This window comes from Lacerta agilis, chromosome 5 (genome assembly GCF_009819535.1).
Source record: "Lacerta agilis isolate rLacAgi1 chromosome 5, rLacAgi1.pri, whole genome shotgun sequence".
Taxonomy (NCBI): domain Eukaryota; kingdom Metazoa; phylum Chordata; class Lepidosauria; order Squamata; family Lacertidae; genus Lacerta; species Lacerta agilis.
This window is the reverse complement of record NC_046316.1, coordinates 44,548,974-44,571,429: the sequence shown is the minus strand read 5'-3', so window position 1 is coordinate 44,571,429 and position 22,456 is coordinate 44,548,974. Positions and strand designations below refer to the sequence as shown.

At 40.8% G+C, this 22,456-nt stretch overlaps 1 protein-coding gene across 3 annotated transcripts in view; it reads right to left on the bottom strand.

Moving 5' to 3' along the window:
* Positions 1-5,212: 5,212 nt before the first annotated feature.
* CACUL1 (CDK2 associated cullin domain 1) overlaps positions 5,213-22,456 on the bottom strand; it is a 34,577-nt gene continuing 17,333 nt past the window's right edge. For 2 of the 3 annotated variants that reach the window (XM_033149540.1, XM_033149542.1), the window contains exons 4-9: positions 18,869-18,964; positions 14,574-14,676; positions 11,161-11,250; positions 9,930-10,068; positions 6,430-6,473; positions 5,213-5,698 (exon numbers count right to left, since the gene is read on the bottom strand). In XM_033149540.1, the coding sequence (XP_033005431.1) occupies positions 5,658-5,698; positions 6,430-6,473; positions 9,930-10,068; positions 11,161-11,250; positions 14,574-14,676; positions 18,869-18,964 (513 nt within the window). In that variant the 3' untranslated portion in view covers positions 5,213-5,657. The remainder of the gene's footprint in view (positions 5,699-6,429; positions 6,474-9,929; positions 10,069-11,160; positions 11,251-14,573; positions 14,677-18,868; positions 18,965-22,456) is intronic. The other variant, XM_033149541.1, reaches the window with a different exon arrangement.

Here is a 22,456-nt window from a genome sequence, read left to right as displayed (position 1 = left end):
TAGGAATCGCTGCAGTGGTACCTCTAGGCTAGGGAACTTCATACATGGGACTAATCCCAAAGGGACCCATTATATTTTTTGCTGCTTCCTGATAAGAAATCTCTCACCACTATATGACAGATCCCTCAAAAGCATTGGCCTTCAGCTCTTAGGTCACAGCATGATCCAAGGTGGTTTGCAACAGCACCACTACCACAAAACAAATATATGATAAACGATTAAGAAATGGGTCCCCAAAATCTATCTTTGAGTTAAAGGTGGGTCTCAGATCTGGAAATAATGAGGCTACTGATCTAGAGAATACAGTTCCAAGGTTATCTCATTCCATCAGCAAAAGAAAGATCACTAACATTATATGGAGGATAGAGGGGGAAGCCATTCTAATCGGCCTAGATAGATGATTTTTTTTTAAAAAAAAGTGTTTCAGAATGAGGGGTTTCTAGCCACACAATCACCCTACCCTAGCAACAAAAAAGCAGCTGACAGCTTTAGAAATTAGAAAGGTTCATCCAGAGTGTGGAAATACATGAGCAAACAAGCCACTGAGCAGTGAAGTGGCTAAATCACAACACTTTTTGTGATGTCTTAAATATGAACTGCTGTTCCATTACCAGCAAATGTAAACTGGCATAATTATGTCTGGCAGACAAAATAGGGATTCGGGAAATGAAGATCAAAAGATCACTATATATGCAAAGCACTTTTCATAGCTCTCCTGCAGCCTAAAAAAAAGAGCAGTGAGGTATAAGACTGATGCTGAAAATTTGCTCATGTCAGTGAATGGCGTGTGAAGAGTTCGAACAGCCTGCAACTCCTATGTGCACTCTGCACAGTAATATATTCAACAGTATAACATTAGGAACCTTTGCACAATAGATCCGAGATGGAATTCTCAGAGAAAATAATGTCATTACTTCTCTGGCTGATTATTGCAGAAGCATCCTTCAAAAGGCAGACAGAGTTTTCCTTGGGACACTTCTGCACTCACTGTGTAATCCCAGCGCTGTTACTGGCCATGAAATTTTTCCCTCAGCCAGGCGAACCAGTATGGATAAGTGGATGCAAGTTAAAAATGGAGACTTCAGAACCAAAATGTTTGTCTAAAAATATTTTAATAGAGCAAATTTCCCAAGAAACAAATCTGATATATAAGATGACACCCGATGCATAAAATTTTGCTATTTACCAGTAGGTCTCATTTGAGGGGGGAAACAAACAAACACACACACAAGTGGCAAGTTGTCTGATTCACAGAAGCACCATAGCTAAGACCATGCTGCTTTGGTTAAGTCATGGCTTTAGAGACCTGAAACACTGATTGACCAAGAAAAACGTCTACAGAGTAACCATTGTTTCATATGTTTTGTTGTGTTCTTTCATGCTCTGCTCACAAAGATAAAACCCTTTGAAGATAAGGAAACAATTGATTTCAGCATTAGATGCCAAAACATACATAAATCTTAATATTAATTTACAACATAACACAACTTCTTTTGTTTTGTTTTTTTACAAAACGTTTTCAGTCAGGCAAGATGCTACATAGGGCTAAAACATTTTCTCCCCCCCAAAAAAAGAATATGTAGAATATTGACATTAGAGGAAGGCTTTGTCCTAACTTTTTAGAGGAGTGGTTTCAAAAAGGTAATGTCCCAAGACTCAACATTCAATGACACAAATAAAATTATATAACCTGAAACAAAAGTTGCATTCTACAGGTTATTTACAAATCACAAATTATTTACGAGTAAAAAAAAAAGCAGTCCAACATACATAATAAACCTGCACTCTTGGAAATCAAAAGGGTGTTTTATGTTAACATTCTCATCCACTTGATTCTGGTATACCTCTAGTTCTGCCAACAACAAAATATCAAATGAGAATCCCATTCTAATCCGTAGCAACACAGACAGAAACCTATGTGGAATATATTCAAGTTCAAACAGTAACAACACTCCAAATGAAGGGAATTCCATGGCAAAGGTATGTCACCATGAATACTTTCTTCTTATGTTTCCTTGTTGTAGGGGTATATCTCATTGGTCAAAGCAAAATGGCAGAAAGGTGGAAGATTAACTACATGGCCTTTCTGGTTAGACAAGAACCACAAATCCCAAGCATGACCAACAACCTCCCACCCTTTCGGTGGTACCAAATATTTCACTTGTGCTTCAGATGGCTATCCTTCAGATTACTTTACCTCTGACCACTCTAAACGAAGATAAAGTAGACCAAACAGCAGAGGACCATTGAAAGGAAGTATATGACGGGTTATATTAAGTAATGTAGTGCTTTACCACTCAAAAGGGTGATCTGTAGTGCAGTGGTGACATTAACTGGGGAGGGCAGAACAATATGGGTTTCATCCAACTAAGTTGCCCCATGAGCACAAGGACTTCCACCTGTGCAATGGAACTTCCCATCTCTCTCTTCGGTGCACCTCTAATCTCTTTTGGGGGGTTGGAGGGGAAAGCCAGAACAGATTTGGAGAGAAGAAGGGAAGGGAAGGGAGTCCCACTGTGGAAAACCTTGCATTAATAAGATGACTTCAATGGCTACAACCCTTAGGTTTCCATCTTTTAGAAAAGAACCAGTGCCATGGAATGACTGTATGGTGTCCCATATGCTTGGCTCCAGTCCTCACTCACTAACCAGAGCAGAGATGAGGAACCTATAGCCCTCCAGATGCTGTTCAGACTACAGGTGATGAGAAACAGCCCGACATGTTCCCCACTCCTGCTCTAGCAGTTGTAGCTCTGCCATCTTCTGTCACACAACTAAAGCCTGAATGGGATGTAGCAAAGTACCCATCCTTAAAAATAAATAAATCATAAAAATGATTTTTATAACTGCGGAAGTAGCTTTTACATCAGGGATGTTGGTTTTATTTTCTTCAATCTGTTTTTGTTTGGTTACTAAAACTACTAAATTGTGCATACATTCTGCACACTCCGTTTTCCATATCCAAAGATATACTCAGTCAACTGGTGTGAGTGGCATTTGTACAGATACATTCTCCATTAAATCCAGTATTGGATATATATGACCTCCCTACCAAAGATACCCCCCCCCCAGATCGTTTCAACATCAGAAGGCCTTATGTGAACTCTGTCCTTGAGGGCAACTGAGGTCTGGGGGGCGGATGCCAACTGGGCTAATTTAATTCTAGTGACATGACTATGTACTTGCTCATCACATTCAATGACTGGGAACTCAGCGTGCAAACTTATGGACACTGAGTGGGATGTCACAATATACTGCTCATGGTATCAATTTGCTGGGGATGAAACCACAAAAAATGTTACACTGGTAAAGGTCCTAGGTAGTCCATTGTTTCTAATGGAAAACAGAGTCTTTCTTACATCGAAGAATCAGCTCTAACAAAATTATACCTTCCTCTCCATTAGTATTTTTCATCTAATTAGTACTTTTGAAGAAAAATACTGAACAAACCAAGAACATGCAAGGGATTAATTTTTAAAACATTTCAAAAATTAACAATCTGTAATTTCCTGGTGTCCTTCATTTGAACATCAAAAGAAAGGACAGCCTATGTAAAAAAGTAGAAAGGAATTTTCTTGCCATACCTACTGTCATGGTTTCTTTGAAGTGATGCATAATTTTTGACCATTAACTAAGAGCCCAGTTTTCCCATCAGGTCTAAAAGATTATTTGATATTGCAAGGGTTTTGTTGTTCTTGTTAAAACAAACCAACACTTTTTCCAAGTACCATTTTGCTATTTAAGATAATGCTCTCACACCATAATGGACAAACATATCTCTCAAGAGTCCTACCTAATGAGATTTCAAAACTGTGCAGGGCACTCTGTGCACCAGATAAGCCCAGTGTGACAAGTGCACAAAAGTGGGGAAGGCATGTAATAAGATTTTTTTTTTTACTAATAAAGAGAGCTAACATTTATTACTCCTGGAAATGCAAAATGCTTCCTCTCCATGGCCTTCTACTTCCACTTATATTAATGGTTCATTCACAATGAACTTCCCCTGAGCACTAACTTCTCAGCACAGCTGCATCGAGTTTGGCTTTGCTGTCTCAGTGGCAATCAATATCTGCACTTACCTTTTATTGCAGGGAACGACCTACTCTTTCTATTAAAAAAAACCTCTTCATTGTGTGATATCCAACTAAATCCTACCCAGAAGGGACCTGATGAAATCAATGGACTTTAGTCATAACTAACAAGTCTACTCTATGGATCTGCTCTGAGTCTGGCCTAGTTGGTTACCACACATAAGACACGGGGGATCCCTTAGTTCTCTATGCATGCATGGTGCTTCTTCATAGAGTACATGGGGTGGGCAGGACAGCACCTTGTGACTTGCCTCTGATCTGGGACCAGGAGTAGAATACAGGGATCCAGATTCATCCCATATGAGGTACAGATTGCTGCATATATATTCATACCCACAATGCAGTGCAATCTATTGCAGGACGTTCAAGCTTTAACAAAGAGGAAAAAATCATTTACGTGCAAATCAAGTACACAATTCACTTACCTTCTGAAAAGGGTACAAGCTTTTCATGGGTGTGTAAAATTGACCTAGAGTACCTTGCTACCCAGAGGTAAGTTACAAGCAAAGTTTCAGCTACATTCTTTAAATCTATTATAGCAGTCCAATAACAAGGTAATCAAACAAACAGATTACTTAAAACCATAAGGAAAAATCTATCTGTACTGCCACAGCACAACACAGTAGATGTGAGCCAATAACCTGACTCACAATGTCTTGTCAAATCCTTCTATCTGTATGTACCAGCGTTTCAACTCTGAATTGAAATCACATGTGGGAACCGCATTCTATCCGGGGTTTAAGCTTTTGCAATCGTTATTGAAGCCAACAACAAAACAATAAATGTTGAGACTTGCATTAATACTTCTCATGTGGAAGGAAACAGGGAACATAATTACAACTTTCGTTCACTCTTGTTTTCCTAAGTGATAGGTTGCAAGAAAATCTTGCAAATTTGCAGCATATTTAATCAAATCACAGCTTACGAGACAAAGCTGCAAAGCACACAAGCTGAAAGCAAGGAAATTGAGGGCACAGAAGGACCTATTAATGGATATCTGAATAAAGGGGGGGGGATAGGGGAAAGGGGGCTAAATAGGTGAACTATATAGATCTGGAATGTCAAGAGCCAGTAACATATGACTAACTCTAGGAGGCAAACTTTTTGTGGAACAAAAGAAATACTGCCAAGTGATCAATTTTTATTCTTTCTAAGCAAAACATTTCAGACAAAACCTAATGGGCACAAGCTCAGCAATGTCCACACATTTTTTTAGAAAGTGCAAAGTTTCTTTCAGAGGAAGCTGCTCTTTCTTTTTTTTGGGGGCTACCATGTTTTAGTATGCACTGGTCTTTTTAAAACAAAAACAGGAAGGTATGCTCCTCACAGGATTGCCCAAGAAGAACTTGTCAAGACTGATCACATTGTTCCAAGTTAGCCCCCAAATAGCAGCAAACAGATATTTTATTAGATGGCAAGAAACATGTCCAAACTCCTCTTGTACGTATAGCTTGCTTCAAAGAACCTGAGTATCAGTAGAGCCCAACTGGGCCTCTGGATACCCTCCCTTCCAATGTCACTCCAGTGTCCGCTCCTATGGAGAATAAAATACTTGTCGCACAGTCACTATCTGCATCCTCTTGAGCTTGCACACGAAGTGGAACCATCTAAAACAGTAAAAAAAAAAAAAAGTTTAAAGAGAAAAATGATTCAAGGTAGCATCTTTGCTGGTGCCCTCTCACCTGATCCATTATCTCAAAAGACAAGCATACCACCCATTCTCCTATGCATACTGTTGTAAGAACAAATACCCTAAGAAACAAGGACATCTTTCATTATGCCAGAAAAGTACATAGATGGCTGTTAAGCCATAAAGCCCCAAACACCACAATATTATACAACACGCTACAGTAGTTTCATCAGTTTGGAGCCCCAAGGACTGCAGAACAACACTGTTCTGCAGAACAGATCTGCAAGATAAGGCCTGGGTATTTCTGATCCTGCCAATTCAAGTAGTAACCTACACACACTCACTTCAGTCATCCAATACTTAATTTACAACTTCTTGAATCTTTTCTTGCTCATCTCTAAAACTTTTATGAAGAGGGAGTGTATCAGATGCTCAAGAGTGAACTTTATTATATTATGGGCTCAGGCTACCTATATTTTAGAGATGTAGAGGGAAGTGGAATTACAGAGAGCCAGTTTTTTTACTCCTCAAGGTTACATTCTGAACCTTCTGCACCCTGGCACCTTCTCTTTGACCCGTGTTGCAAGTTGCCACACTCAGGAACTTAACTTTGCAACTGTTGGTGAGAAGGAGTTGTTTGCGTCACTGTCTCAAACGAAGATTCTGTTGTTAATCAAACAATTTATAATGGTAATCTAAATTACTTACTGTAGGTTAATTCTTCTCCAGCTCTTTTACGTGACTGGTCACCTCTAAAAAAAGGGGAAGGAAAAGGAAGCAATGGAAGGAATTACAGAAAGTTAGCATGAAGCCTGACGTCAACATAGAGTTCAAAAACAATACAAACAAAATATAATATAATATTTATGTATGCCAGAAGAGCAACAATAACAGAAGGAACAGAATGTACCAGAATCAATTTATTCTGCATGACAAGTATTATCCTTAATATTTAGGGCCAGGTTTTGAAATACCTGTGTGTCAGGGTCTTATTTCTGTATGGTCTTATTCTCCACTAGCAGTTATTTGAAATGAGGAGCTGCAAAAGATAAGCAAATGATGTGCTTACTTCCCATGCTGGCAGCATACCGCTCTGTGGCTAGTAATGCTGGCATGTGAAGCAGGCACATAATCTACCTATCCAACACAATAGCCACCTTTCTAAATGTTACAGGGAAAGATCCAACCATGCGGAAGTAGCAATCCTACCCAAAAACATTACATGAGATTGACACCTATGGCAACTTTCTTTTGGAGGTGAGCAGCAACTTCAACGAGGGGCTGTTTTCATTAGGATGCTATAACCTTTTCCCATCCATGCAGCTAACAGCCCAGAATGGGCTATCGGGGGAAAATAATAATTATAATAACCAAGCATGTTAGCAAACATACATATATTTAATGAGCCATCTAATTTGGCCTAAAAGATTTGAGGCACAAGGAGCAACCCTGCAATTAGTCACAGGAAAGCAGCTTTATTTAGGCAGCTTATTTAGAAACTGGGAAAGGGCAACAATTACTAACATGGGGAGTTTCATTTGGCATTTGTGCCTCAGCCATCAGACTACCGTAGTTAGTGTCTTGATGAGATTTCTCAAATTTACTATTTCTCCAAAGATTCAGGTAGATAGCCGTGTTGGTCTGACGCGGTCGAAATATATATATATATTGTCCAGCAGCACCTTTGAGACCAACTAAGTTTGTTCTTGGTATAAGCTTTCGTGTGCATGCACACTTCTTCAGATACACTTTTCTCAGGAGGGTAGTAGGAGATGGGTGATTAACTCAATAAGTATGGTAAACCTGTTGATGACAGTCATCAAAAGGTTTCCCATACCCATTGAGTCAATCACCCATCTCCTACTACCCTCCTGAGAAAAACCCCACCCCATCCTCCCACTATATATAAGGGTCTGGTGACTTCTGTTTCAGTGTATCTGAAAAAGTGTGCATGCACACGAAAGCTTATACCAAGAACAAACATAGTTGGTCTCTGAAGTGCTACTGCACAATTTTTATTATTTTTTTAAATATATTTTTCTACAAAGGTTTGAACTGAGCATCTTGGAAACCACATTGATAAGCTACTAAAAGAAATGCTACCAAGCCAACTTTGTTCCATTTAGTGAACAAAATGGAAGAGTTAACATTCCTCCAACATATGTATGACTCATAGCTAAAACTATTTTGCATTGTTAGTGACCTCTAGCACTTCAGCTAACTTATCCCCCTGAAACATGGCTAGTGCTAAATCTCAGCCCCAAGGCTAAATTTACCCAGAGTCACTGGGGAACAGCAGTTTAAAATTCAAAATTAAAATGAAACAAAGCACTTAATCGTATTTCCAGGCTAAAGTGATTAGGTGTCACTGCGCAAGAAACCTACAGCCATTCTGCAAGGGTTAAAGTACAACCTTTTAAGGAGGGTGTTGAGAGAACTCCTACTTTTCTTGGCAAAAGCTGAAAGTGTGCACACACATACCGTGTTTCTCTGAAAATAAGACACCCCACTATGGCTTATTTTCAGGGGATGTCTTATTTTTTTACCGCAGATTTATAAAGGGACCAAGTGAGAGCCATGAGAAATACTAAATGTGGGTGCAGGCTGCCAAGACTGCACAGCTTATGTACGTTCTCTGCGAAACTATTTTTTTTTCTTTAACACAAAGGAAATTCAAATACAATGGCAAGTATTGGGGGGGGGGAAGGGAGGAGTAATTTAGTCCCAATCCCAATACCGGTAGTTTAACATACAAGAATAGGGTCCCTCTGGAGCCTGGTGAACAACCTAGCAAGTCCCCTGTCCAAAGTGTTGTGTCAAAGTGGTGAAAGAATATAAAATACAGAAATTAAAAACCGTTTAGCCATGGGAGGGGGGGAAGGGGACATACCCACTTCACTGACTCAGGGCTCCGCGTGGCGCTGCTGGGCATCCCTCTCGGTGCTGCAGCAGCAGCTGGTTCTGGGCGCCGAGCCGGCAGGCCTCCTCAGCCAGACCAGGCAGAGGCAAGGCCGCTGGCTTGGGGAGCTCTGCGCAGCGCTGCCGGGCATTCCGCTTGGCGCTGCAGCAGCAGCCGGTTCTGGGCGCCAAGTCAGCAGGCGGAGGCCGGGCCAGGCGGAGACGAGGCGGCTGGCTCAGGGCGCTCTGCATGGCGCTGCTGGGCGTCCCTCTCGGCGCTGCAGCAGCAGCCGGTTTCGGGCACCGAGCCGGCAGGCCTCCTCGGCCAGACCAGGCAGAGGCGAGGCCACTGGCTCGGGGCGCTCCGCGCGGCACTGCAACAGCAGCCGGTTCCGGGTGCCGAGCCGGCAGGCATCCTCCTCCTCCTCCTGCCGCAGCTCAGCGCTCTCACTCCGTGCGGCGCTGTTGTAAAGAAGACGGGCAGCATCTGGAGGGCGGCTCCTCCAGCAGGAAGGAGGCTCGGAGGTGCGGGCAGCCTCGCCTCTTCCTTGGCGCCCTCCAGAACTGCACCCAGCACTACGGCTTATTTTCGGGGTATGTCTTACATTTCATAAATGCTTGAGAATCCTGCCATGGCTTATTTTATAGGCACGTCTTATTTTATGAGAAACACGGTACATAACAAGGACATATAACAACAAAGTAGAACAGTAATAATTCTCATCTACTCAGCCATCACAACATTCAAAACTCTGGTAGCTGGTTTATCAGGGCTATCATATGATAGCTGATTTATCAAGGCTATCATTTGGCTTTAAGCAGACAGCTTTAGGTGCTTTTGTAGCAGCTGTTCAAGAGGCAAAGTCCTTCTTTTGTCCTTTTCGCAGTCCTTGAAAACTGTAGTACATAATGATTCTTCCCCATCCCTGATAGCTCCTCAGTGAACTAGCATCCACATTCTCCACGGTCAATGGAAACACCAAGGAAGAGAATAGAGAAACATGTGCTCCTTCTCAAAAACATTTACAGCAAACAGACAGTGCAGGGGTAGGGAATCAGTTATTATTGTACTTTAAACTCTACTCTCTGGCCAGTTCATAAAATGTTTGTTTTACACACAAGCTGTTCTGACTTTTCTGGGGAAGTACAAGGACTGCTGGCAGCAATTACTCTGATTGTGGCCGCACTTTATCTCAGCTCACAGCCAGAGCCATGACTGACCCCATCCCCAAACCCCAACAACATCAATTCGAGACACACACTGAAAAAAACTGAGTACTAATTTTTAAATGCCAGGGTTATTACCGTACCTGGAAAATCCTTCCTGAATAAGTTCTTGTTGGAGTTTCTGGTCTTGAGCAGCATATTCCTCAAGCTCAGATTCTACAGCAGGAGGGAGGATGTTTGGAATAAATTTAGAAAATAAAGCTGGTGCCATCTGAACCCATTCTGTGTAGAAATGGAAAGTAATAGTGAATGAAACAAAATCACTTGCACGCACACACATCAATTCACATGGCAGGCCTGTAACATCCTAGCACTGAGCTTTCACGCAACGCTGCAACATAGAAAGGATAGCTCAGTTAGTTAGAGTGTGGTGCTGATAATGGCAAGATTGCAGGTTCGATCTCCGTATGGGACAGCTGCATATTCTTGCATTGCAGTGGGCTGGACAAGATGATCCTCAGGGTCCCTTCCAACTCTACAACTCTATGATCCTATGAAAGGATTAAATATTATCTTGCTGCATGCTAAATGCATGTACAAGGCACCAGATTGCTTAGCTATACAAGAGAAAGATGTTAGCGAGCAGCCTGGTGAAGTAGGTGTTCCCAGTGTTTTGACAACAATCATAACCACAAACGTACCACAAATGCACCCAATTTCCCATGTGCCACGCTGTTTAACTGGACATTAATGGCTCTGATCTAGGACTTCATCTGCAAGTCCACAATCTGGCCAAAATAGATTATAAGAAAGGACTATCACACACACACACACACACACACACACCGAGTGATGAACGTCTTCTTGTTGATCTGGTTATTGAGACCTGCCTAAAATATACCGCTCTTGAAGGCTTCAAAACCAAACCCTTTCATTTTTTACCATGCATACATAAGCCAGGCCATGTCAACAGGGCAGAAGTCACAGAATCATGGAATTGTTGGAAGGGACCCTGAGGATCATCTAGCCCAACCCCTTGCTATGCAGAAAAATGCAGCTGTCCCATACGGGGACCAAACCTTCAACCATGGCATTATCAGCACCATGGGGACAAAGGAACTTGCTGCTTGGTTTTCCATGGACATCAGCCCTATAAATTATAGACTATTCAAAAGAAGAATGATTTAGCTCATTTCCTATGTTTGTATTCCTTCTGTGAAGCGTAAGATACACTACTTATCAATATTCTTTATATCTACTATCCATCAAAATGTGATCACCATTTCTCCCCCATTGTTTTATTGTTTTCTAAACGATGTGCAAAATGAATAAAGAGTATTTAAAATAATAATAAAAATAACAATAATAATTTACCTGGCCTAAGCATATACAATCCTTTGACAATGTTTGCCATAGTGGAAGGGTCTATCCAAAAAGGCGTGGTCTGAGCTTCTAGGAGTAAAGCTGAAATGGTAAAAGAAACTCACTTAAACATTAATTGTTTGCCAATTAAGCAGGTAATGGTGGCATCCAAATAACCTTTTCAGAAGGCAAAACTGAATGAACCATATTATCAATTGTTACTAGTTCAGTACTGAAGAATATTCTATATAGAAGAATATTCTATATAGAGACAACTGCCTTTACCATCTTTATTAACAACAGTATGAAAATACTGGATCCTTCCAGTATCTATTGGTACCCCCGCATGACACAGTAGGGACTTTAAACCCTGTTAAAACTTCCCAAGATAAGAAAACATTTTAAGCCTCTTAAAAATAAAATCAAGCAAGATAACATAGTTTGTATTAAAAACAGAGGAAAAACACTGTATGCAATGATAAGTTAACAGAAGAGTTTGAAGGTAACCCTGGGTGGGTTAGGAGGACCCCCTGGTGTCCATGGACCACCAATTGGGAACCACTGCTGTAACTTAATGATGAACTGCATGGAAAATGTACTCACCCATTAATATAACTGGGTGGCCAAGAGTTCATTTATTATGAGAAAATGGGTGAGGAATTGGCCCATGCATTTTCTCCACACCAGATATACCTTTATAGACCGCTATCGTGTTTTGGTTGTCTTTTCTCCATATTAGAAAACCTAGCACTTCAACCTTTTGAATGTTCCAAAAAATCCCTGATAGTTACTGAGGTGACTCAGCCTTTTAATGCCTATTGATTAGGCCCAATAGCAGTGCAGGAAATTACTTCTTGACTTTTAACAATGCCTTTACATCTAAATGCCTTGACCTTTACACCTAAATAAAAAACTGATGCCAATTCATTCATATGTCAGACGCATGAGTCAGCCTCACTAAAATTATAACGTTCATGATTTAGAAAAAGTATCAGATGCAAGTAAATGGAACTGGCGCTGAAGCACAAGACAGCAAAAAAGTAGAATACTACAAAATGACATTGCTGATGGAGTTCATTAGCTGCGGACTGGGATGTAAGAAGTGAAGAACAGACATTTCCTTTTATTGACTATGATCAGTTGTTTACCTTGATATAAGGGTAAGTGCTATTAAACTACTAGCAGAAAGCATTTAGATGTGATACTTATGGGACTTCACGGTGTATCTTATAGTTCTAACCTACACCTCGGTTGGGCTGATACAATGACAGCAACAAGTTTACCTTAATCGAAGCCGATACAGTCAAACCTCAGTTGTCGAACGTAATCCGTTAAGGAAGCCCGTTCGGCTTCCAAAGCGTTCAACAACCAAGGCACGGCTTCCAACTGGTTGCAAGAGCTTCCTGCACTTACGCGGAAGCCGTGTCAGACGTTCGGCTTCCAAAAAAGTTCGAAAACCGGGCCATTTACTTCTGGGATTTTGGCATTCGGGAGCCGAAACATTCCAAAACAGAGTTGTTCAGGAACAGAGGTTTGACTGTATAGATTCGCAAAAAGCTGGTGGTGCAGCTCTCCTAAAGACAGGCATGGAAAATTGCATGTTTCATGCTTCCACACATACAAAAAAATGAAATATGTAACTCATTATATGCAGAAAATTGGTGACAGTTTAGGAAAATGTCTAAAGAACAGAATTTCCATGAATGATTTCAATGGAGGCCAAAGTAATCACTGAAGTGTTCTTATTTTCTTACTGGGTTGGTTCAAATCCAGAGATAGTTGCTGTTTTGCCAATGTCAACATTGACATATGAAGAGGACTGTTTCCATTTATAGCAAAAGATTTGTAAAAAAGTAACAAAAAGCTGGATGTTGTAGTAAGAACAAATCAACAGTGTGGCTGCAGACTTCCTGGCTTACAATGGTCTTTTGTGAATGACCAGCATGCTACTGTATTCTTCCCAATTGTTTCCCACTGAACTCCTTTCCAGGCATGAGCAGGACAAACAAACTTGGGAGCCCAGATCTAAACTGTGGATCATGGCTTGTTTCTCCTTAACTACCCCGATGAATAACCTTCACCTCCCATGGTTTAAGGCACGCATCCCCAAACTTTGGCCCTCCAGATGTTTTGGGCTACAATTCCCATCATCCCTGACTGGTCCTGTTAGCTAGGGATCATGGGAGTTGTAGGCCAAAACATCTGGAGGGCCGCAGTTTGGGGATGCCTGGTTTAAGGTTAGCTAGAGATCAAGGCTTGCTAGGAAGAAACAAATCACAACCCCTGTTCAGATGGAACAGGAAGTCTAAGCTTTCTGGTTAGTATATCTTGCTCATATCAGGGATGGAGTGCAGTGGAAGTGACTTGGCATGCTGCTTGTTCACAATAAAACCACAAGAAGCCAGAAAATCTGTGCATGGAGCCAGTTTTTCTGTGATACATTATGACTGTACAGTGGTACCTCTGGTTACTTATTTAATTCGTTCCGGAGGTCTGTTCTTAACCTGAAGCACCACTTTAGCTAATGCCCCCCCCCCCCCGCTGCTGCTGCGCCGCCAGAGCACAATTTCCTTTCTTATCCTGAAGCAAAGTTCTTAACCTGAAGCGCTATTTCTGGGTTAGCGGAGTATGTAACCTGAAGCGTATGTAACCTGAAGCGTGTGTAACCTGAGGTACCACTGTATTTTAGCACAACTTAATACTGTCAAAGACATCTGCTTCAAACCTCTTCAGCAGATAGCTGTATTTATTGAAATAATCAATCATATTGCATTTTCTAATATAGGCCAGGAATAAATGACATCCATCATCTGGTCTTCAAAGCCTATTTTGAAATAAGTTATTAAAGGTTCCTTGATATAATATTTGGTCTTAGATTTTTTTACCTGTTCAATTTCCCCATTAATACTGACACTTCAGCATTTTGTAACTCCACAATAAGAAAGAAGCCAATTAACTTACCGTATATACCCGAGTATAAGCCGACCCGAATATAAACCGAGGCACCTAATTTTCCTACAAAAACCTGGGAAAGCTTATTGACTCGAGTATAAGCCGGTTCACCTTTGCCGCTGTGGAGGAGGAGGAGGAACGAGCAGCCCGAAAGCAACCCTTTGGGCTGCTCCTTCCTCTTCTTCCTTTGCCAAGTTTGCATTTATGCGCGCAGTTCAGGAATGGAACAAGCTGCCTGGGGAGAGTAAAGAACCGCCATTCTTGTACACTTCTTAAGGAATGGTTGACTGGGGAGAGCGGGTGGCGGCATGAGCGGAGAGAAAGGGCTTCTTTCTCGCCACCCCCACCACCCGCCTCACTCGAGTATAAGCCGAGGGCAGCTTTTTCAGCACAAAAAATGTGCTGAAAAACTAGGCTTATACTCAAGTATATAGGTAATATTTTAGAAAATGTAAGCCAAGAACTTTACTTACGCATTAGGCTGTAAATGTGCTTTTCTGCAACATGTTCCGTAAACAGTTTTATAAGGTCATTTTTTAAGTCTCGATTAAGCTTGGTTTCTATGTAAAACTTATTCTGAAAAACAAAACAGAAGAAATCAGGTTAACTGTTTTGGATTTACAGCAACACAAAGAAAGGCCTGTGAAAATCTACAGAAAAGCATCATTCATCATCACTCCTTAGAACAGAGGTCAGCAACCTTTTTCAGCTGTGGGCCGGTCCACCGTCCCTCAGACCATGTGGTGGGCCGGACTATATTTTTTTTGGGGGGGGGAGGAAATAACGAATTCCTATGCCCCACAAATAACCCAGAGATGCATTTTAAATAAAAGCACACATTCTACTCATGTAAAAAGACGCTGATTCCCGGACTGTCCATGGGCCGAATTGAGAAAGCGATTGGGCCACATCCGGCCCACGGGCCTTAGGTTGCCTACCCCTGCCTTAGAACCTTTGTTGTTGTTGTTGTTGTTGTTGAGCACTGCATTTCTTCAGGGATAAACTGTCAGGGACCACATGGTGGTGGTAGACATGGGCTGTACTAGAGACACAAGTGGCGCAACTTTATCATCCATTGTTGTTATTACAAGGTATTTATAGAGGCAGTTTTATTGCATAATACTCATTTATTGCATAATACTCATTTCAAGGGGAGAGAGGAAAGCAACAATACAGAAGTTAAAAACCACTAGATGACCCCAAGATTTAGGAATTATTTTCTCTTTCTCTCTCTGGCACTCCCCTTTCCTCCATTTGCCACATGCATGAAATTAGGCCAAGGGGTGCTTCAAATGAAAATGAGGGCTACATGTTGCTCATTCCTGATATAAAGTAAACATCTTTCTTTGAAAGTGATTCTAACAACTTTTGCTATCCCATTACATAGAAAGTGTTCACAGAGTGATAAAACAGTTCAACGTAAAACCACAGTAGAGCTATCTTGCTTATCAGTACTGCAGGTATCACATATTTCTACAGGAGCTGTTTCCTGCTTGTATCGCTGCTGCTGTTCTTCAGCATCACACATCAGTTGCCATTATGGTCCTCCAGATAGCAAGCATATAAAATGAATGTTAATGATACCTGTCAAACACCAGCTCTGCCCAGCTGTCCCCACTATTACTTATTTATTTAATTGCATTTATATACCACCTTCTCCCCCAATGAGCTCAAGGTGGTGCACATAGCTCTCCTCCCCATTTGATCCTCACAACAACCCTGTTAAGTAGGTTAGACTGAGAGAGAGTGACTGGTCCAAGGCCACCCAGTGTGCTTCATGGCTGAGTGGGAATTCAAATGCTGGTCCCCCAGGTCATAGCCCAACATTAACCAAATACAACCTAGCAGATGTCAGGAGACAAAATGTGCTGGGGCTTCTAAGGTGATGATAATTTTTTAACATAGAGCAAAGAGAAAAACACATATTTTGAATCCTCCATCGAAATGGCTCCTTAAACCAAGGTTACATTTACCAAAACGGAATGTCTACTTGTCATTTGGGGGCAAGTCAGCTCAAAAGTCTTATTTTTTCAAATGATGAACTGCCTGTGATTGATTATCTGTTAAACATCTGGCTAGTTGAGCTGGGTTAAAGAAGAAACAGCACTTGATCCAGGGACAGTCCACATATTATATTGGCCTATTCCGACCTCTTTTTCTTAATGGTGACTGCTCCTGCTCAGGCTGCACAGAAAAAACATTTCGGTTCCTGAAATTAATTCCAAGTGTACAGTACAGATGAAAAATATCAGATAGAATTCTACAGGATGTGGTATTTGGGTGTGAAAACAGTCCTGATCCAATGATTATCAGGCTTGAGTGCCACTGGGAGATGAGAATACAGAAATTATTATATGAATCTAAGCGAGTGAAGCACACGGTTGATTCAGAGACAGAGCAGAACGAGAACCAAGACATTAAATCTGACTAAAGCAACAGTTTACACACTGCCCACCTCATACTCCATTTAGAATCACTACAGACCTGAACATACCACCCAGAGATTTCAGCCAAATACAGGACACCTCAAAGCATTTCATTTTCTCTTGAGAAAGACACATGCTTCAAAACAACTTCAAAACGTTCCTCACAAAGGGTCAATTGTGAACTACTAGCACATATTCTGATAACACTAAAACCCTTCACTACAGTTCAGAATTTTTATCGTTTATTCAAAAGTCATTTTTTAAAAAATCAAATCAAGAAAAATTACAGCACAAAAGGCTACATACTGACCAGCTCAGCTAGTTTTAAAGGACAAAACAATAAGCTTTACAACATTCATTTTAGTTGTTGCCATGGCAAATAATACAACCCTCCTGTATGTGTGCATCATTATTCAATACTATGAATGATAGCTAATGGGATGCTCTCTAAAAGCAATGCTACCAAGGATACCAGCTAATCAGTTTTCTGGTGACAGTTTGGAGATATGCCTAGGTCCAGTCATGGGAGTTACAAATGGCCTCCATGGAACAAGAGTTTTCTAACAGCTTAGCTTGGTTTGTCAGCTGAGATTTCTGGAGAGAAACATAAAAAGCACCTGAAAAGATTTTAATTTACATATCTTTAAAGGCTCTTAATGAAACACAAGTTTGCTTTGTTCCAGTGTTCTATTAGGACTACAGATAACATGATCTGAAGTCAAAGTGTTATAAATCAAACAAATTCCAAGCAATAAAATTATGGCACATATCTGTAAATCTTATCTGTGACCTGCCGGTACACTTCTTTTTAAAATCTGAGATCTAGTAACAGTTGGCTCTAGGTGGGTAAAAGAGTTTTGACAAAACCCAAATCATAACTGTGCATAAACAAATCCTATTTTTGAGATGGTGTGTTGACAGAGGGTTGTTTTTAATTACAAGCTTATTTTGGTACATTAAAAACACAGCTAGAGCCAAAATTCAATAAATGCATAAAGTGCTCTTGCAATAATAAGCATTACCACAACATATGCTTCATGCCATGGGACCAGCAAAGTAGATCAGAACTCTCTTGATGTGCATAGTTATCAAATTTCTCAAATCGGTTTGCAATGTTTTAGCTGCAAGACATTTTAGAGCAGAACCCATCTAATACCCCTTCCCCATGTAAATCACATTAACATATGCAATGTAAGTGCATGTTTTGAATTAAATAGTCTGAATATGTAAAAAAACAAACAAACAAACCTTACTGATCCAGGGAAGATTATGCAAGATACAAAATGTCTATAAATATGAAAGCCTGGTAACCCATCTGCAAGAAAATAAATGTACATGCACTCTTAAGCTTAACGCACCAAGCTAATGGCCAAACTGATTCTTCCAAATGAGTGCTTATATCAATTTTAGAACACTCATGAGCAATGCTTGATGCAGTACAACCATACTCAACCCGAATGGTTGCTATGCAACTCCAGACACTCTTGGATGAGATTAAGTTAACTGTAACCTGAGTTATGCAAGCATGCCCTTGGGAAAACGGGCAAAAGACAGGTACAGACAGCTTGTACAAGCCAAACCTCATGGTTGCATTGACAGATTGACCAATGTTGCTGGGTTTCAATACCATCAGCCATGACATGCTTCTGGACAGGCTGTCTGGCTTGAGAACAGAATACACCATGTTATGATGGTTCTCTTCCTAACTGGGTGGTTAATTTCAGAAGGTGCTGCTGGAGGATAAAAGAGTGCAGCACAGAAGTACCTTGGCACACTAGGTGAGGTTCTGTTATGGCCTGGGCTTTAAATAAACTAGTGAAATAAGTCCAAGTGAGCCCATGAGGGATAGCTCAGTTGGTAGAGCATGAGACTCTGAATCTCAGGTTTGTGGGTTCGAGCCCCACTTTGAGTGAAAGATTCCTGCATTGCAGAGGAGGGTTGAACTAAATGATCCTCATGGTCCCTTCCAACTCTACAATTCTATGATTCTATTCTATGAGCAAAGAGAGGAAATCTGTGGTTCTAGCAGGTGATCATCCCACTTAACTCCCAACGTAAGTATTCAGGAGAATCTAGTTGCTGACCACTGCTATAAAGGTAAAGGGACCCCTGACCATTAGGTCCAGTTGCGGGCGACTCTAGGGTTGCGTCGCTCATCTCGCTTTACTGGCCGAGGGAGCCGGCATACAGCTTCCGGGTCATGTGGCCTGCATGACTAAGCCGCTTCTGGCGAACCAGAGCAGCACACAGAAACGCCGTTTACCACTACTATACCCCATAACTAACCAGTTCCTTCCTTCCAGACTATGCACAATTTGGAAAAAAATATTCTAAAAACTTACCATATATATGAAAAGAGGCACAATGCTCTGTAATGCTCCCATATACTGTCCAAGTGCTATGTTAAACCTTTCAATGTAGATGTCTGGAGGGCTGGCCTGCAAGAAAGAAAACATATGGTTGCCTTACTAGAATGAAGTAACCAGGTTGGACTTGCAGGTAAAAAACAAGACTAAATAAGGTGAAATAATACAAAATCTCGGATCATATTGGTTAAATGCACTACTAATTTGTCCTAAAGTGGTGGGAAAGAGCTTGCTCAAAAGGAGAAAATGTGCAGGGAGAACCAAAAAGAGCACCATTGTATCTGCTGATAAAATATCATATTAACCAGTGATGGGTAGCCTGCGGATTGCAGGCTTCATTAGGCCAGCCAGGATGTTTTGAGTGACCCAAGGACACTTTTCCACGCTTCATGTCCTATGACGTCAAGTGTGGGAAAGTTCAAGAAAGAATTCAAGTCATTGCAGGAAAGAAAGAAAAAAATATTCCTTTACTGCTATGAGTTGAAGTTTCAATTACCTGGTGCCAAGTGATTAGCAGGTAGGTGATTACGCCCACTTTTCCAAGTGGTCTGTAGAGTGCCACTGTTAGAAACCTGCTGTATACCAACAGTGAATTCACTCCATGAGTGCGGAACCTTATGAAACCAAAATGGGAAGTTATCAGCAGGCTTGGGCAAATCCCCAATGTTTGTAGGTAAAAAATGTGGTGGGCAGGGAAGACTATGGAAGGGATAGGACCTGAAACCCAGCCAATGAGGACTGAGCATGCTCAGTAGCCACAGAATGTCAAATGTCTGTTGCAGGGGACAGGGGGATGGTATGGAATATCCCAGAAAAGGGCATGGCTGGCTGGAACCTGGAACTGAGGCACTGAACCATAGTGGTCCAGGTTATACTTGCTCCAGGTACATCAGTACACACACATTCTATTAGAATTTTCAGGGGGGAGGGGAAATCCGGTTAAATTATTATTTAATAATAATATTAAATTATTATTTAAGCAAAAAAAAACGTGTGTTTGTATCCTAATTTTCCTAAAGAGCATCCAAGAATTGTTGAAGGAATCATTATATCTGTATTCGGCACTAACATTACAATTACTGCAACACTTACTGACCAAGAAATGCTTTTAGCAATCATAATTGGGTCTTGATGACGTCAAGTGTGGGAAAGTTCTGTTGTTGCTATGGGTTGAAGGATCTCTTCTTGAAAGGGACACTTCAGAATATTCCAAGAAGTTGGCATCAATTTAATGTAATTATTTATATTCTGAGAAGGAGCATTTGCTCTTCCACTTGTAACTGAATATGCTGAATACACATCAAAATTCAACAGTAATTCTCTTAAAAAGGTAAAGCATAAAACTCAGGCCCAACAAATCCCAAGTTGCATATGCAATTCATGGAGGGAAGCTTGTCTAGCACAGACTGATTTCCACTTGCGCAACAGGACTTCCACCCCTCCAGTCCTGCCCCTGTGTGCGCTCTCCTCAAATCTGTTCCAGAGGGTTGGGAGAACCCCTAAATAATGCCAAGAGTGTATAGGGGAAGAAGAGGGGGGAAGTCCCACTTTGCAAGCGGAAATTCTTGTGCAGACGCAACCCTGACGCAGTGCTACACTAGATACAAACCTATACAACTATCTGAAGAACTCCCTAATAAGTTAATGCTGACACTAAAGTTTTTTAAACAAGCTGCACAGTGAATCACTCGGAAATGTTGCAACAGGCTAACACAGCTACGTTACCCCTCTGAAAATACGACTGAGAGATAGTTTAATTTTTTTCAATTTAGTTTAATTTTGAATCCCATCTGCAAAAACCCTTTGCTTCACACATACCCTCTGCTTGCAAAAATGTTTATCCCATGTTGTAGAAAAGATTTCCAAAACCTAATGTATAATGGAGACAATCTTTTGGCATAAAAGAAAAATGTGATTTTCACAGTATTTCTGTCAGTCTTCCTTAGTATAGAATGAAAAGTGATTTTCCGAGACTGCTAAATTAAAAATTAATATAAACTGTTAAAAAGTTCAAAAGATACCTAGGGAGTTCTTGTATGCATAATTAAATTCATTATTAGATCAACTGCATACTGTAACAACTTGCAAACAGACTTGCAAGGGCAACAGGTCTTCCAGCATTATACTTATTTTTAAGCACAAACTTTTTCAACCGATACTTTCTTATTGAAGCATGTTCCTTTTTCTCCATTATATTCCTTTTCTTTTCCAGCAACAGTATTTAAGAACTGCAAATCTGTTTGCTTGAAATTTCTCTGTATGAATTATCATTATTCTTTTTAAAAAGTTATGCTTCACTTCTACAAGCTACTATACGGGAGGGTTATTTCCAGCTCTATGATTAGGGTACAAGGGATGGTTTTACACTGATGCTGGAAGCCAAATCTAAGTCCTACCTTTCAGATTCAAGTCTTAACAAGTTAAAATTACCCCTTCAGGATGAAATTGCTCAATGCTAAACTCAAAATGAAATACTGAAATGCATTCAACCATTTGAACGGTTGGAAATGGAGAAAAACACCACAACATAAGGTTATCCAGAAGAAGTGATGATTAGCTAACATTTCATTTATATAAAGATTAGCATCACCCAGAAAAGAAGGAAATTGAGGAGGGGAGAGGCACAATTTTTACATATGAAGGACTACAGAAACATCTAAAAACCTGCAAACCTCAACTAACACTGCTGCTAAGAACATCTTGCTCCAATAAACATTTTTGCTTAAGATTTTGCTAAACCGATGTTCAATTCAGCAGGTAAGATTAAGAGTTTTGCAAGGCACAAGAGCAGACTTCCTCAGGAGGTTGTGGACTCTCCTTCCTTGGAGGTATATACAGAGGTTGGATGGCCATCTGTGCTGGATGGTTTAGATGAGATTCCTGCATTGCAGGGGGGGTTGGACTATAGATGACCCTTGGGTCTCTTCCATCTCTACAGTTCTATAATTCTGTGATTCATTTTTGTAAATATTGCCCTCAAAATTTACATTTTTGTAAACATTGTTTGGTTGGAAAACTGCATCACAAAATTAGGAAAAGTGCAAATATTGAAGGATGGCTGTGTTTTGGTTCTCACCCTGGATGCTTTAGCTGAGATTCCTGCATTGCTGGGGGTTGGACTCGATGACCCTTCGGGTCCCTTCAACTCAACAATTCTATGATTACTTTCATATTTTCAGGGGAGAATGAAGGTTTGCCTTATGCTGCTTCTTACCATAAAATAATTTAAGAGGTAGCGATGGCGGGTATTTTTGCTTGTACATTATTTAACACGCTAGAAGCTTCATAATGGATGCCTTGACTTTCAAGCACCTGCTTGTGCTTTGAGGGAGGGGACTGCCTTCCAGCAAGCCTTATGATGGCTGCGTGCAAGGCTGTCTGCAGAGTGCTGGAGAAGTTTTGGACAAATTATTTTCAAGCACGAGCATTTTTGAAGAAGTTTCCAACCCGCCCTTCCAACCCATCCACTGTTCTGCTTTAACAAGGATAACCATCCGTTGATTTCCAGTGTTCCACAGGCAACATTTCGAAGTCCACGAACCTAAAGAAACATTAAGAAACCAG